The sequence below is a fragment of the Salvelinus alpinus genome, chromosome 24 (assembly GCF_045679555.1).
Source record: "Salvelinus alpinus chromosome 24, SLU_Salpinus.1, whole genome shotgun sequence".
In the NCBI taxonomy this organism is placed as follows: Eukaryota; Metazoa; Chordata; class Actinopteri; order Salmoniformes; family Salmonidae; genus Salvelinus; species Salvelinus alpinus.
In genome coordinates, this window is record NC_092109.1 from 48,232,093 (window position 1) to 48,245,185 (window position 13,093).

General features: G+C 44.2%; 1 protein-coding gene across 1 annotated transcript in view; it reads right to left on the reverse strand.

Annotated features, from left to right (window-relative positions):
- dixdc1b (DIX domain containing 1b) overlaps positions 1–9,964 on the reverse strand; it is a 72,454-nt gene extending 62,490 nt beyond the window's left edge. The window contains exons 1-2 of the mRNA XM_071362936.1: positions 9,652–9,964; positions 3,753–3,882 (exon numbers count right to left, since the gene is read on the reverse strand). Of these exons, the coding sequence (XP_071219037.1) occupies positions 3,753–3,882; positions 9,652–9,714 (193 nt within the window). The 5' untranslated portion in view covers positions 9,715–9,964. The remainder of the gene's footprint in view (positions 1–3,752; positions 3,883–9,651) is intronic.
- Between the last annotated feature and the right edge of the window lie 3,129 nt (positions 9,965–13,093).

Genomic DNA, 13,093 nt, shown 5'->3' on the forward strand with positions numbered 1-13,093 from the left:
TGTAGTGTGGTGTGGTGTGGTGTAGTGTAGTGTAGTGTAGTGTGGTGTGGTGTGGTGTAGTGTGGTGTAGTGTAGTGTAGTGTGGTGTAGTGTAGTGTGGTGTGGTGTAGTGTGGTGTGGTGTAGTGTAGTGTGGTGTAGTGTAGTGTGGTGTAGTGTGGTGTGGTGTAGTGTAGTGTGGTGTAGTGTGGTGTAGTGTGGTGTTGTGTAGTATGGTGTAGTGTGGTGTGGTGTGGTGTAGTATAATGTAGTGTGGTGTAGTGTGGTGTGGTGTTGTGTAGTGTGGTGTTGTGTAGTGTGGTGTTGTGTAGTGTGGTGTAGTGTAATGTGGTGTGGTGTGGTGTAGTATGGTGTAGTGTGGTGTAGTATAATGTAGTGTGGTGTAGTGTGGTGTGGTGTAGTGTGGTGTGGTGTTGTGTAGTGTGGTGTGGTGTAGTATGGTGTAGTGTAGTGTAGTGTAATGTGGTGTGGTGTGGTGTAGTATGGTGTAGTGTGGTGTAGTGTAATGTAGTGTGGTGTGGTGTTGTGTAGTGTGGTGTGGTGTGGTGTAGTATGGTGTAGTGTGGTGTGGTGTAGTGTGGTGTAGTGTGGTGTGGTGTAGTATGGTGTAGTGTGGTGTAGTGTAATGTAGTGTGGTGTAGTGTGGTGTGGTGTGGTGTAGTGTGGTGTAGTGTGGTGTGGTGTGGTGTAGTGTAGTGTGGTGTAGTGTGGTGTTGTGTAGTATGGTGTAGTGTAGTGTAGTGTAATGTGGTGTAATGTGGTGTGGTGTGGTGTTGTGTAGTGTGGTGTGGTGTTGTGTAGTGTGGTGTTGTGTAGTGTGGTGTAGTGTGGTGTGGTGTAGTATGGTGTAGTGTGGTGTGGTGTAGTGTGGTGTAGTGTGGTGTGGTGTAGTATGGTGTAGTGTGGTGTAGTGTAATGTAGTGTGGTGTAGTGTGGTGTGGTGTAATGTGGTGTTGTGTAGTGTGGTGTGGTGTAGTGTGGTGTGGTGTAGTGTAGTGTGGTGTAGTGTGGTGTTGTGTAGTGTGGTGTAGTGTGGTGTGGTGTAGTATGGTGTAGTGTGGTGTAGTGTAGTGTAGTGTAATGTAGTGTGGTGTGGTGTAATGTGGTGTAGCATGGTGTGGTGTGGCGTAGTGTATTGTGGTGTAGTGTGGTGTGGTGTGGTGTAGTGTGGTGTAGTATGGTGTAGTTTAGTATGGTGTGGTGTATGGTAGAATGGTGTAGTCTAGTACAGTACGGTGTGGTGTAGTGTATCATGGTGTAGTATGGTGTAGTGGGTGTGGTAAGTCTGTGATGTAGTGTAGTTTAGTATGGTGTAGTTTAGTATGGTGTGGTGTGGTGTAGTATGGTGTAGTGTAGTATGGTGTAGTTTAGTATGGTGTAGTTTAGTATGGTGTGGTGTGGTGTAGTATGGTGTAGTTTAGTATGGTGTGGTGTGGTGTAGTATGGTGTGGTGTGGTGTAGTATGGTGTGGTGTAGTATGGTGTGGTGTGGTGTAGTATGGTGTGGTGTAGTATGGTGTAGTGTAGTGTAGTGTAGTGTAGTGTAGTGTAGTGTAGTGAAGTGTGGTGTGGTGTGGTGTGGTGTAGTGTAGTGTGGTGTGGTGTGGTGTGGTGTAGTGTAGTGTGGTGTAGTGTGGTGTAGTATGGTGTAGTGTAGTGTAGTGTAATGTGGTGTGGTGTGGTGTGGTGTGGTGTGGTGTGGTGTGGTGTAGTGTAGTGTGGTGTGGTGTAGTGTGGTGTGGTGTAGTGTAGTGTAGTGTGGTGTAGTGTGGTGTTGTGTAGTGTGGTGTAGTGTGGTGTGGTGTAGTATGGTGTAGTGTGGTGTGGTGTAGTGTGGTGTGGTGTAGTGTAGTGTGGTGTAGTGTGGTGTTGTGTAGTGTGGTGTAGTGTGGTGTGGTGTAGTATGGTGTAGTGTGGTGTGGTGTAGTGTGGTGTGGTGTGGTGTAGTGTAGTGTGGTGTAGTGTGGTGTTGTGTAGTGTAGTGTGGTGTGGTGTGGTGTGGTGTGGTGTAGTGTGGTGTGGTGTAGTGTAGTGTAGTGTGGTGTAGTGTGGTGTTGTGTAGTGTGGTGTAGTGTGGTGTGGTGTGTATGGTGTGGTGTGGTGTGGTGTAGTGTGGTGTTGTGTGGTGTAGTGTGGTGTGGTGTAGTATGGTGTAGTGTGGTGTAGTGTAATGTAGTGTGGTGTGGTGTGGTGTAATGTGGTGTTGTGTAGTGTGGTGTGGTGTAGTGTGGTGTGGTGTAGTGTAGTGTGGTGTAGTGTGGTGTTGTGTAGTGTGGTGTAGTGTGGTGTGGTGTAGTATGGTGTAGTGTGGTGTAGTGTAGTGTAGTGTAATGTAGTGTGGTGTGGTGTAATGTGGTGTAGCATGGTGTGGTGTGGCGTAGTGTAGTGTGGTGTGGTGTGGTGTGGTGTAGTGTGGTGTAGTATGGTGTAGTTTAGTATGGTGTGGTGTATGGTAGAATGGTGTAGTCTAGTACAGTACGGTGTGGTGTAGTGTATCATGGTGTAGTATGGTGTAGTGGGTGTGGTAAGTCTGTGATGTGGTGTAGTTTAGTATGGTGTAGTTTAGTATGGTGTGGTGTGGTGTAGTATGGTGTAGTGTAGTATGGTGTAGTTTAGTATGGTGTAGTTTAGTATGGTGTGGTGTGGTGTAGTATGGTGTAGTTTAGTATGGTGTGGTGTGGTGTAGTATGGTGTGGTGTGGTGTAGTATGGTGTGGTGTAGTATGGTGTGGTGTGGTGTAGTATGGTGTGATGTAGTATGGTGTAGTGTTGTGTGGTGTAGCATGGTGTAGTATGGTGTAGTGTGTTGTAGTGTGGTGTAGCATGGTGTAGTATGGTGTAGTGGGTGTAGTGTGTTGTAGTGTGGTGTAGTTTAGTATGGTGTGGTGGGTGTGGTAGGTCTGTGATGTGGTGTAGTTTAGTATGGTGTGGTGTGGTGTAGCATGGTGTAGTATGGTGTAGTGTGTTGTAGTGTGGTGTAGTGTGTTGTAGTGTGGTGTAGTGTGTGGTGTAGTTTAGTATGGTGTGGTGTAGTGTGTGGTGTAGTGTAGTATGGTGTAGTTTAGTATGGTGTGGTGTATGGTAGAATGGTGTAGTCTAGTACAGTACGGTGTGGTGTAGTGTAGTATGGTTTGGTGGGTGTGGTGTAGTTTGTGTGGTCTTGTATAGTATAGTGGGTGTGGTGTGGTAGGTGTGTGATGTGGTGTAGTTTAGTATGGTGTGGTGTAGTATGGTGTAGTGTAGTATGGTGTGGTGTAGTTTAGTATGGTGTAGTGTAGTATGGTGTAGTGTGGTGTGGTGTAGTATGGTGTAGTGTAGTATGGTGTAGTGTGGTGTAGTATGGTGTGGTGTAGTATGGTGTAGTGTAGTATGGTGGTGTGGTGTAGTATGGTGTGGTGTAGTTTAGTATGGTGTAGTGTAGTATGGTGTAGTATGGTGTGGTGTAGTATGGTGTAGTTTAGTATGGTGTAGTGTGGTGTAGTATGGTGTGGTGTAGTATGGTGTAGTTTAGTATGGTGTGGTGTAGTATGGTGTAGTATGGTGTAGTTTAGTGTGGTGTGGTGTAGTGTGGTATGGTGCTGAATGGTGTTTTGTGGTCTGCAGTGGTGGGTGTGGTATATAGTTTGTGGTAAGTGGTGATGTGTGGTGTGTGGTGTGTGTGTGTGTGTGTGTGTGTTGTGGTGGTGTGTGTTATGGTAGGTGTGTGTTGTGGTAGGTGTGATGTGTGTGTTGTGGTGGTGTGTGTGAGTACTAACCCACTATCTCCACCAGGTGTGATAACACCACTCCATCCTGCAGGTCGACTCTGAGGTCTGTGATGGGCTTCAGGCCTGGTCTCCTCTTCAACTGGCTGTTCACCCACAACACATAGGTTGATAGCTGCTGCTACACACACACACACACACACACACACACACACACACACACACACACACACACACACACACACACACACACACACACACACACACACACACACACACAAAAATTTTAAAGTTGTAATTTTGACCTCATATCATTTTGATATTATAGATAGTCATTCCTTACATCCGGAACTCTATCAATGAATTTGACAGTATTATGGTTAGTGTTGGGGGTGGATTTAAAGACCCAGGGATCCACGCCTGGTGATGTCACAACATAAAACAACTATTGTGTTACAATGAAGTAGAGCTGGGACGATAAACCCACCATGAAGTAGAGCTGGGACGATAAACCCACCATGAAGTAGAGCTGGGACGATAAACCCACCATGAAGTAGAGCTGGGACGATAAACCCACCATGAAGTAGAGCTGGGACGATAAACCCACCATGAAGTAGAGCTGGGACGATAAACCCACCATGAAGTAGAGCTGGGACGATAAACCCACCATGAAGTAGAGCTGGGACGATAAACCCACCATGAAGTAGAGCTGGGACGATAAACCCACCATGAAGTAGAGCTGGGACGATAAACCCACCATGAAGTAGAGCTGGGACGATAAACCCACCATGAAGTAGAGCTGGGACGATAAACCCACCATGAAGTAGAGCTGGGACGATAAACCCACCATGAAGTAGAGCTGGGACGATAAACCCACCATGAAGGAGAGCTGGGACGATAAACCCACCATGAAGTAGAGCTGGGACGATAAACCCACCATGAAGTAGAGCTGGGACGATAAACCCACCATGAAGTAGAGCTGGGACGATAAACCCACCATGAAGTAGAGCTGGGACGATAAACCCACCATGAAGTAAAGCTGGGACGATAAACCCACCATGAAGTAGAGCTGGGACGATAAACCCACCATGAAGTAGAGCTGGGACGATAAACCCACCATGAAGGAGAGCTGGGACGATAAACCCACCATGAAGGAGAGCTGGGACGATAAACCCACCACTTACCATGAAGGAGAGCTGGGACGATAAACCCACCAATTACCATGAAGTAGAGCTGGGACGATAAACCCACCAATTACCATGAAGTAGAGCTGGGACGATAAACCCACCAATTACCATGAAGGAGAGCTGGGACGATAAACCCACCAATTACCATGAAGTAGAGCTGGGACGATAAACCCACCAATTACCATGAAGTAGAGCTGGGACGATAAACCCACCATGAAGTAGAGCTGGGACGATAAACCCACCAATTACCATGAAGGAGAGCTGGGACGATAAACCCACCACTTACCATGAAGTAGAGCTGGGACGATAAACCCACCAATTACCATGAAGTAGAGCTGGGACGATAAACCCACCAATTACCATGAAGGAGAGCTGGGACGATAAACCCACCAATTACCATGAAGTAGAGCTGGGACGATAAACCCACCAATTACCATGAAGGAGAGCTGGGACGATAAACCCACCAATTACCATGAAGTAGAGCTGGGACGATAAACCCACCAATTACCATGAAGTAGAGCTGGGACGATAAACCCACCATGAAGGAGAGCTGGGACGATAAACCCACCATGAAGTAGAGCTGGGACGATAAACCCACCAATTACCATGAAGTAGAGCTGGGACGATAAACCCACCAATTACCATGAAGTAGAGCTGGGACGATAAACCCACCACTTACCATGAAGGAGAGCTGGGACGATAAACCCACCATGAAGTAGAGCTGGGACGATAAACCCACCATGAAGTAGAGCTGAGACGATAAACCCACCACTTACCATGAAGTAGAGCTGGGACGATAAACCCACCATGAAGTAGAGCTGGGACGATAAACCCACCACTTACCATGAAGTAGAGCTGGGACGATAAACCCACCAATTACCATGAAGTAGAGCTGGGACGATAAACCCACCAATTACCATGAAGTAGAGCTGGGACGATAAACCCACCAATTACCATGCATGCTGCGTCCATATTGTGTGCCAAACAGGTGCTGTTAGATTATAATTTCTCTGACCGTTTGGAACAATGTAAACAGTAAATAAATTATAAACGTACCAGAGAGTCGGTTGTAAGTAAAACAAATTTTGGGGGGGGCTTTATTACAGCAAAGACTAAAAACAGTTGCATGCAACTGCCGACATGGAACGGTTTATTTAGTCTATTATTTATGTGAATTATTCAAGGGTTGCTTTGTTATTTTATTTAAAAACTAAAATGCTTGATTGCATTTCAAATGATGAATAACTTGTATGGTGTGTGATGACAATAACTAATGATTGATTGATTGATAGATACAGTAGCCTATATATTGAAATGTGGGCCTCAGTAAGTTACGGTATTAAGACTAAACAGGATGCGCTCTTAGGCCTACAGCTCAATGGTGGTTATACAAGGCTGCTATACAGAGTCTACTAATGATAATGACCTGGTGGTTATACAAGGCTGCTATACAGAGTCTACTAATGATAATGACCTGGTGGTTATACAAGGCTACTATACAGAGCCTACTAATGATAATGACCTGGTGGTTATACAAGGCTACTATACAGAGTCTACTAATGATAATGACCTGGTGGTTATACAAGGCTACTATACAGAGCCTACTAATGATAATGACCTGGTGGTTATACAAGGCTGCTATACAGAGCCTACTAATGATAATGACCTGGTGGTTATACAAGGCTACTATACAGAGTCTACTATTATTGTAGTACTAACAATCTGAAGGAACAGTGTAAACAACACTAAATAAATTATAAATAATACCAGAGAAGCTCTAACAAAACCAAAAGTAAAGCCTTTATTACAGCAAAGACTAAAAACAGCCCCATTTGTGAACTTGTTTATCCAACATGTTGTGTGAGTCTTGGTGCCCAGGGAATCAGTAGGCTGTTAAACAAACACTCAAACAGGCAACAGAAGAAGGATCTGTCTTATTTCTGTAGAAAAATATGGATGATTTATAAAGCCAGGCACGTTTAACAGTTAGGCTATTGATTACAGACCTAATTAAGTTATGGTTTCCTCTTTCCTCACTTTTCTTAGACAATTTAAGGGCTGTTTTCTCGTCTCCTAACTCCCCTGCTGCCTCCGCCCTGCTGCCTCCGCCCTGCTGCCTCCGCACTGCTGCCTCCGCCCTCCTGCTGCCTCCGCCCTCCTGCTGCCTCCGCCCTCCTGCTGCCTCCGCCCTCCTGCTGCCTCCGCCCAGCTGCCTCCGCCCTGCTGCCTCCGCCCTGCTGCCTCCGCCCTGCTGTCTCCGCCCTCCGCCACATTGTTCTCAACACCAATATGCTGGTTAACTTAACTATTATGCACATAGCAACATGGTCTAGGACAGGGGTACTCAAGTCTTAACCTATGAGGTCCAGAGTAGAGGTCGACCGATTATGATTTTTCAACGCCGATACCGATTATTGGAGGACCAAAAAAAGCCGATACCGATTAATCGGACGGTCTTTTTTTTTGTTTGTAATAATGACAATTACAACAATACTGAATTAACACTTATTTTAACTTAATATAATACATCAATACAATCAATTTAGCCTCAAATAAATAATGAAACATGTTCAATTTGGTTTAAATAATGCAAAAACAAAGTGTTGGAGAAGAAAGTAAAAGTGCAATATGTGCCATGAAAGAAAGCGTTTAAGTTCCTTGCTCAGAACATGAGAACATATGAAAGCTGGTGGTTCCTTTTAACATGAGTCTTCAATATTCCCAGGTAAGAAGTTTTAGGTTGTAGTTATTATAGGACTATTTCTCTCTATACCATTTGTATTTCATTAACCTTTGACTATTGGATGTTCTTATAGGCACTTTAGAATTGCCAGTGTAACAGTATAGCTTCCATCCCCTCTCCTCGCCGCTACCTGGGCTCGAACCAGGAACACAACGACAACAGCCACTCTCGATGCAGCGTTACCCATGCAGAGCAAAGGGAATAACAACTCCAAGTCTCAGAGCAAGTGACGTTTGAAACGCTATTAGCGCGCACCCCGCTAACTAGCTAACCATTTCACATCGGTAACACCAGCCTAATCTCGGGAGTTGATAGGCTTGAAGTCATAAACAGCGCTGTGCTTGCGAAGAGCTGCTGGCAAAACGCATGAAAGTGCTGTTTGAATGAATGCTTACGAGCCTGCTGCTGCCTACCACCGCTCAGACTGCTCTATCAAATCATAGACTTAGTTATAACATAATAACACACAGAAATACGAGCCTTAGATCATTAATATGGTCGAATCCGGAAACGATCATCTCGAAAACAAGACGTTTATTCTTTCAGTGAAATACGGAACCGTTACGTATTTTATCTAACGGGTGGCATCCATAAGTCTAAATATTCCTGTTACATTGTACAACCTTCAATGTTTTGTCATAATTACGTAAAATTCTGGCAAATTAGGCAGCCCAAACTGTTGCATATACACTGACTCTGCGTGCAATGAACGCAAGAAAAGTGACACAATTTCACCTGGTTAATATTGCCTGCTAACCTGGATTTCTTTTAGCTAAATATGCAGGTTTAAAAATATATACTTCTGTGTATTGATTTTAAGAAAGGCATTGATGTTTATGGTTAGGTACACATTGGAGCAACGATACGCACCGCATCAATTATATGCAACGCAGGACACGCTAGATAAACTAGTAATACCATCAACCATGTGTAGTTAACTAGTGATCATGATTGATTGATTGATTGTTTTTTATAAGATAAGTTTAATGCTAGCTGGGGGGGGGGGGGGGGGGGGGGTGCAGTGGAACTGGCTTCGAGGTCCAGATTTGAGTTTGAGGGGTCTAGGAAAAGGTACCAATTCAACAGCGCACTGATGTGTTTCAGAACCATGGACAGCGACCACTATCCAGCGCGGGATAAAATAATATTAATGTTGCCCCATTGTTGTGGTAATATAACATGTTAAAATAATCATATACAATTTCAGTAGCACATGTCTTAGACTGATGGACTGTGTCATCCCCACGGCCTCCACAATGGATTAGTCCACTCAGACAGACATTTTTTTTTTTGATGCTACTGCTTGACTAAAGAAATCTAGGTCGACCAACAGCCTATCAACCAAACAATCAACCAGTTGATTAAATGGGGTCAGCCCTAAGCCTTTAACAAGCAAACGTTGGTTTGGTGTTGATAGATTAAACCAGTGTTATTCAAACTTTTTCAGCATGAACCCCATTTACCCCCAATAATTTCTGGGGACCCAATTTTTTTCCTCAATAATTTATTGCACTACCACCCCACCCCAAATCTAACGACAAGCTTAAAATCGGTAAATGTAGATTTTTACATCAACAAATAACTTTCAATTAATTGCATTTTCATGTCTTATCAAAATGAAAATAAAACAATAAATACATTTACTCAATAACACTTTCTTTCAAATTGTTTTTCTCAACAACGTTTGTATATTGTCCCATACAATAATATGTACTGTTAAGTGTTTTTACATGTTGGCGACCCCACTGCAGTTCCCAGGGTCGCGACACCGACCACTGCTCTAGTCTGGCTCACCATCAGGCTAACTTCAGAACCCTGAAAACAGACCCAGAACTAAACCTCTACTGATCTACTAAACTAACTAACCAACCAGCTAAACTAACTACCCAACAAGCTAGCTAACTGGTTTGGTAAAGGAGAGTAATTTAGCTAAGAAAGACCCCCTTACAGACTGAAACAAGCACACACACAACTCTTCCAGTACGATAGTGGTAGCTAGCTAGCTAGGTTGTAACGGTACCTCATTGAAGCCCTCCTGGAGAACATCGTTCAGCAGAATGCCTTTAGAGAGCGACGCGTTCATCCTTCCTTCTGCCCCCGACACAACGCACACACTCGAACCGGGCGACAGGCGGGCCGTTATGTTAAACTACCGCTAGAGAACATACAAAGCAAGTGTACCAGATAAGGGTAAAGTTAGCGGTAGCCCCGTTAGCTAGCTGACATAAACTTACATCTCCCATGGGAAAACGTGAGAACAACATTTGCGGCATTAGCCTCTCGTTTGTAGCATTCTCTCTGCAGTTGCTGCTCCTGAAACGGGATACAGAGAGAACCACTGCGCAGGCGCACGCCTCCGCGTCCCTGTCGCCATGGTTACAGCGGGCGGATCCTGAGAACAGTCTCGGGCTGCAGCCCAAACACGGTCGTTTCCTCCCTCAGCCCGTCGAAAACGGATGCTGTTTGATTGCATCTTAAGTGGAGGTCCAAAATCACAAACGTTGCCCCCTCGGCCCTCGATTTAGCGAGTGAAGTACTTTGATATTATGGGGTTGGGTATGATCCACAATTCAATGCAAACTGTAGTCAAGTGTCAAACTCCGGTGGCATGGAAAGTGTATAACATAATCAACACAGCTGCATTTTTGGCATGTGAGACAATGGCTGCGTTTCAAACACAAAAGACACACCCTCCTCCACTTACCCTCACATTATGGCCTTGAGGGAATCGCCGCAGCCATTTTTGCAGTCCTTCCAAACACTTAGCCAACAAGGGAAGTTGGAAATGTAAGCCCCTCAGCCCTGGTATGTGATCGAGTGTACAATTATTTTCACTCCAGGGCCTGAAGCGCCCCATAATTCAATTTGCAGTGATTGTACATCCGCTAAGAAAGTCAGCCAAAACGTAAAACCAACATCAATATGGAGAAGTCATCATACAAGTGTAAGTAAAAACGAATGTAAATAAGTTAGAAATGTTGCTACTAATGGACATAATGGCAAAAACACGTATTGTAAAAGTAATTATGTTTTTGTTTGGGTAGCTATTGGAAACGTTAGCTAGCGAATACAAATTTCCCTGACATCACACTTATACATTTTAATTTTCAATTTACCTGACATCGTCGGATGGCTAGTATTTGATGTCTGCGGATGCATTGTCTTCTAGCCAAGATATGAAATGCAATCATAATTGACTGTAATACATATAAAGCACAAACAACAGCTACCGGTGGTTCCATGATGACTGAAAACACAATCTTGGGACAAACGAGTGATGCATTTCTGGGCAAGGGACATTTGTGACTCACCACCTGGATTTGGTCTTATGTAGCAAAATTTGAAATTGTGTTTTTTACACTGGATAAAGTAGAGACTCAGAGCTACAAAATGGTATATCATACACTGCATTTTTTAGGAACAATGGGAAAGTAATTTTGCTTTGAAAGTTGATACACTTGTAAACTCACTTTTGATAAAAGGGCCTTTAAATGTTTTGGTACCTACTAGAGCAGGTATTCACAGTGGGTTACTACCCCCAGGGGTACACGCAGTGCCGTCGGGAGTATGCCAAATAAAATGGTGATTAACATTTAAAATATATATATATATTATAAATTCCAACTATACATTTGGGTAAGGTTTTTTTCTCGCCTGAGTAGCCTCGTTTCACTGCAAAATAACATTAAACCATCTAGTGTTCAACAAAATAACAACGCAATGTTAAATACAGGTAGCCAGGTCAAATAGTTAACGTCCAATCACATTAACCGTTACTCTCTCACGGGAAACCTTCACTCTTGCGCAGACATTTAGAAACGAAACATCACAATTTGAAAAATAAGCCACAGGAGTTTTTTGAGTGAGAATAAAGACAACTTTCGAGTAGTAAGCCATGTATAAAAGCAACAGATACCATTAATATAAAGGGGCTAGAAGCGTCTTATATGGTGAGACACCGAGTGGCTAGGACAGGCAAGCCCCATACTATTGTGGAGGACTTAATTCTTCCTGCTACCGCGGATATGGCTGGGACAATGCTGGGGGAAAATATCCCAATAAACTACACAGACAATGCCTTCATCAAACAATGCTGTTTCACGACGCATCACTGACATGCCAGGAGATGTTTTGAAACAATTACTGTTTTGCATAATGAATTCTATGCGTTACAGCTGGATGAGTCAACAGACGTGGCGGGCCTGGCACAGCTCCCGGTATATGCCCGTTACGTTTATGGGGGGTCAATTAAGGAAGACATTCTCTTCTGCAAACCACTGGAAACCAGGACAACAGGAGAGGGTCTTTTTTAAGTACTGGACAGCTTTGTGACATCAAATGGACTTTGGTGGTCAAGATGTGTTTGTATCTGTACTGATGGCGAAAAAGCCATTACAGGGAGACATAGTGGAGTGGTAACGCGCGTGCAAGCAGTTGCACCCGACGCCACTTGGGTACACAGCAGCATCCACCGGGAGGCTCTTGCTGCCAAGGGAATGCCTGACAGCTTGAAAGACGTTTTGGACACTACAGTGAAAATGGTTAACTTTGTTAAAGCAAGGCCCCTGAACTCTCGTGTATTTTGTGCATTATGCAATGATATGGGCAGCGACCATGTAACGCTTTTACAACATACAGAAGTGCGCTGGTTCTCAAGGGGCAAAGTATTGGCACGTTGTTTGCAATTGAGAGACCAGCTTAGTTTTCTTTACTGACCATAATTTTCACTTGTCTGACCGCTTGCATGATGACGAGTTTCTCACACGACTGGCTTATCTGGGTGATGTTTTTTCTCGCCTGAATGATCTGAATCTAGGATTACAGGGACTCTCTGCAACTATATTCAATGTGCGAGACAAAATTGAGGCGATGATTAAGAAGTTGGAGCTCTTTTCTGTCTGCATTAACAAGCACAAAACACAGGTCTTTCCATCATTGTATGATTTGTTGTGTGCAAATGAACTCAAGCTTACGGACAATGTCAAATGTGATATAGCGAAGCACCCGAGTGAGCTGGGTGCGCAATTACGCAGGTACTTTCCCGAAACGGACGACACAAACAACTGGATTCATTATCCCTTTCATGCCCTGCCTCCAGTCCACTTACCGATATCTGAATAAGACAGCCTCATCGAAATTGCAACAAGCGGTTCTGTGAAAATGTAATTTAATCGGATGCCACTGCCAGATTTCTGGATAAGGCTGCGCTCAGAGTTTCTTGCCTTGGCAAATTGCGCTGTTAAGATACGGATACCCTTTGCAACCACGTACCTATGTGAGAGTGGAATCTCGGCCCTCACTAGCATGAAAACTAAATACAGGCATAGGCTGTGTTTGAGACATTTAAATCTGTTATTTGTTAACTCTGCAATGAACTGAGCAGCAGTCCAGAACCATCACTAGATCAGCACATTCCTCACTCCCCAGATTCACAATTAAAGGGCCAGATGCACAATTAAAGA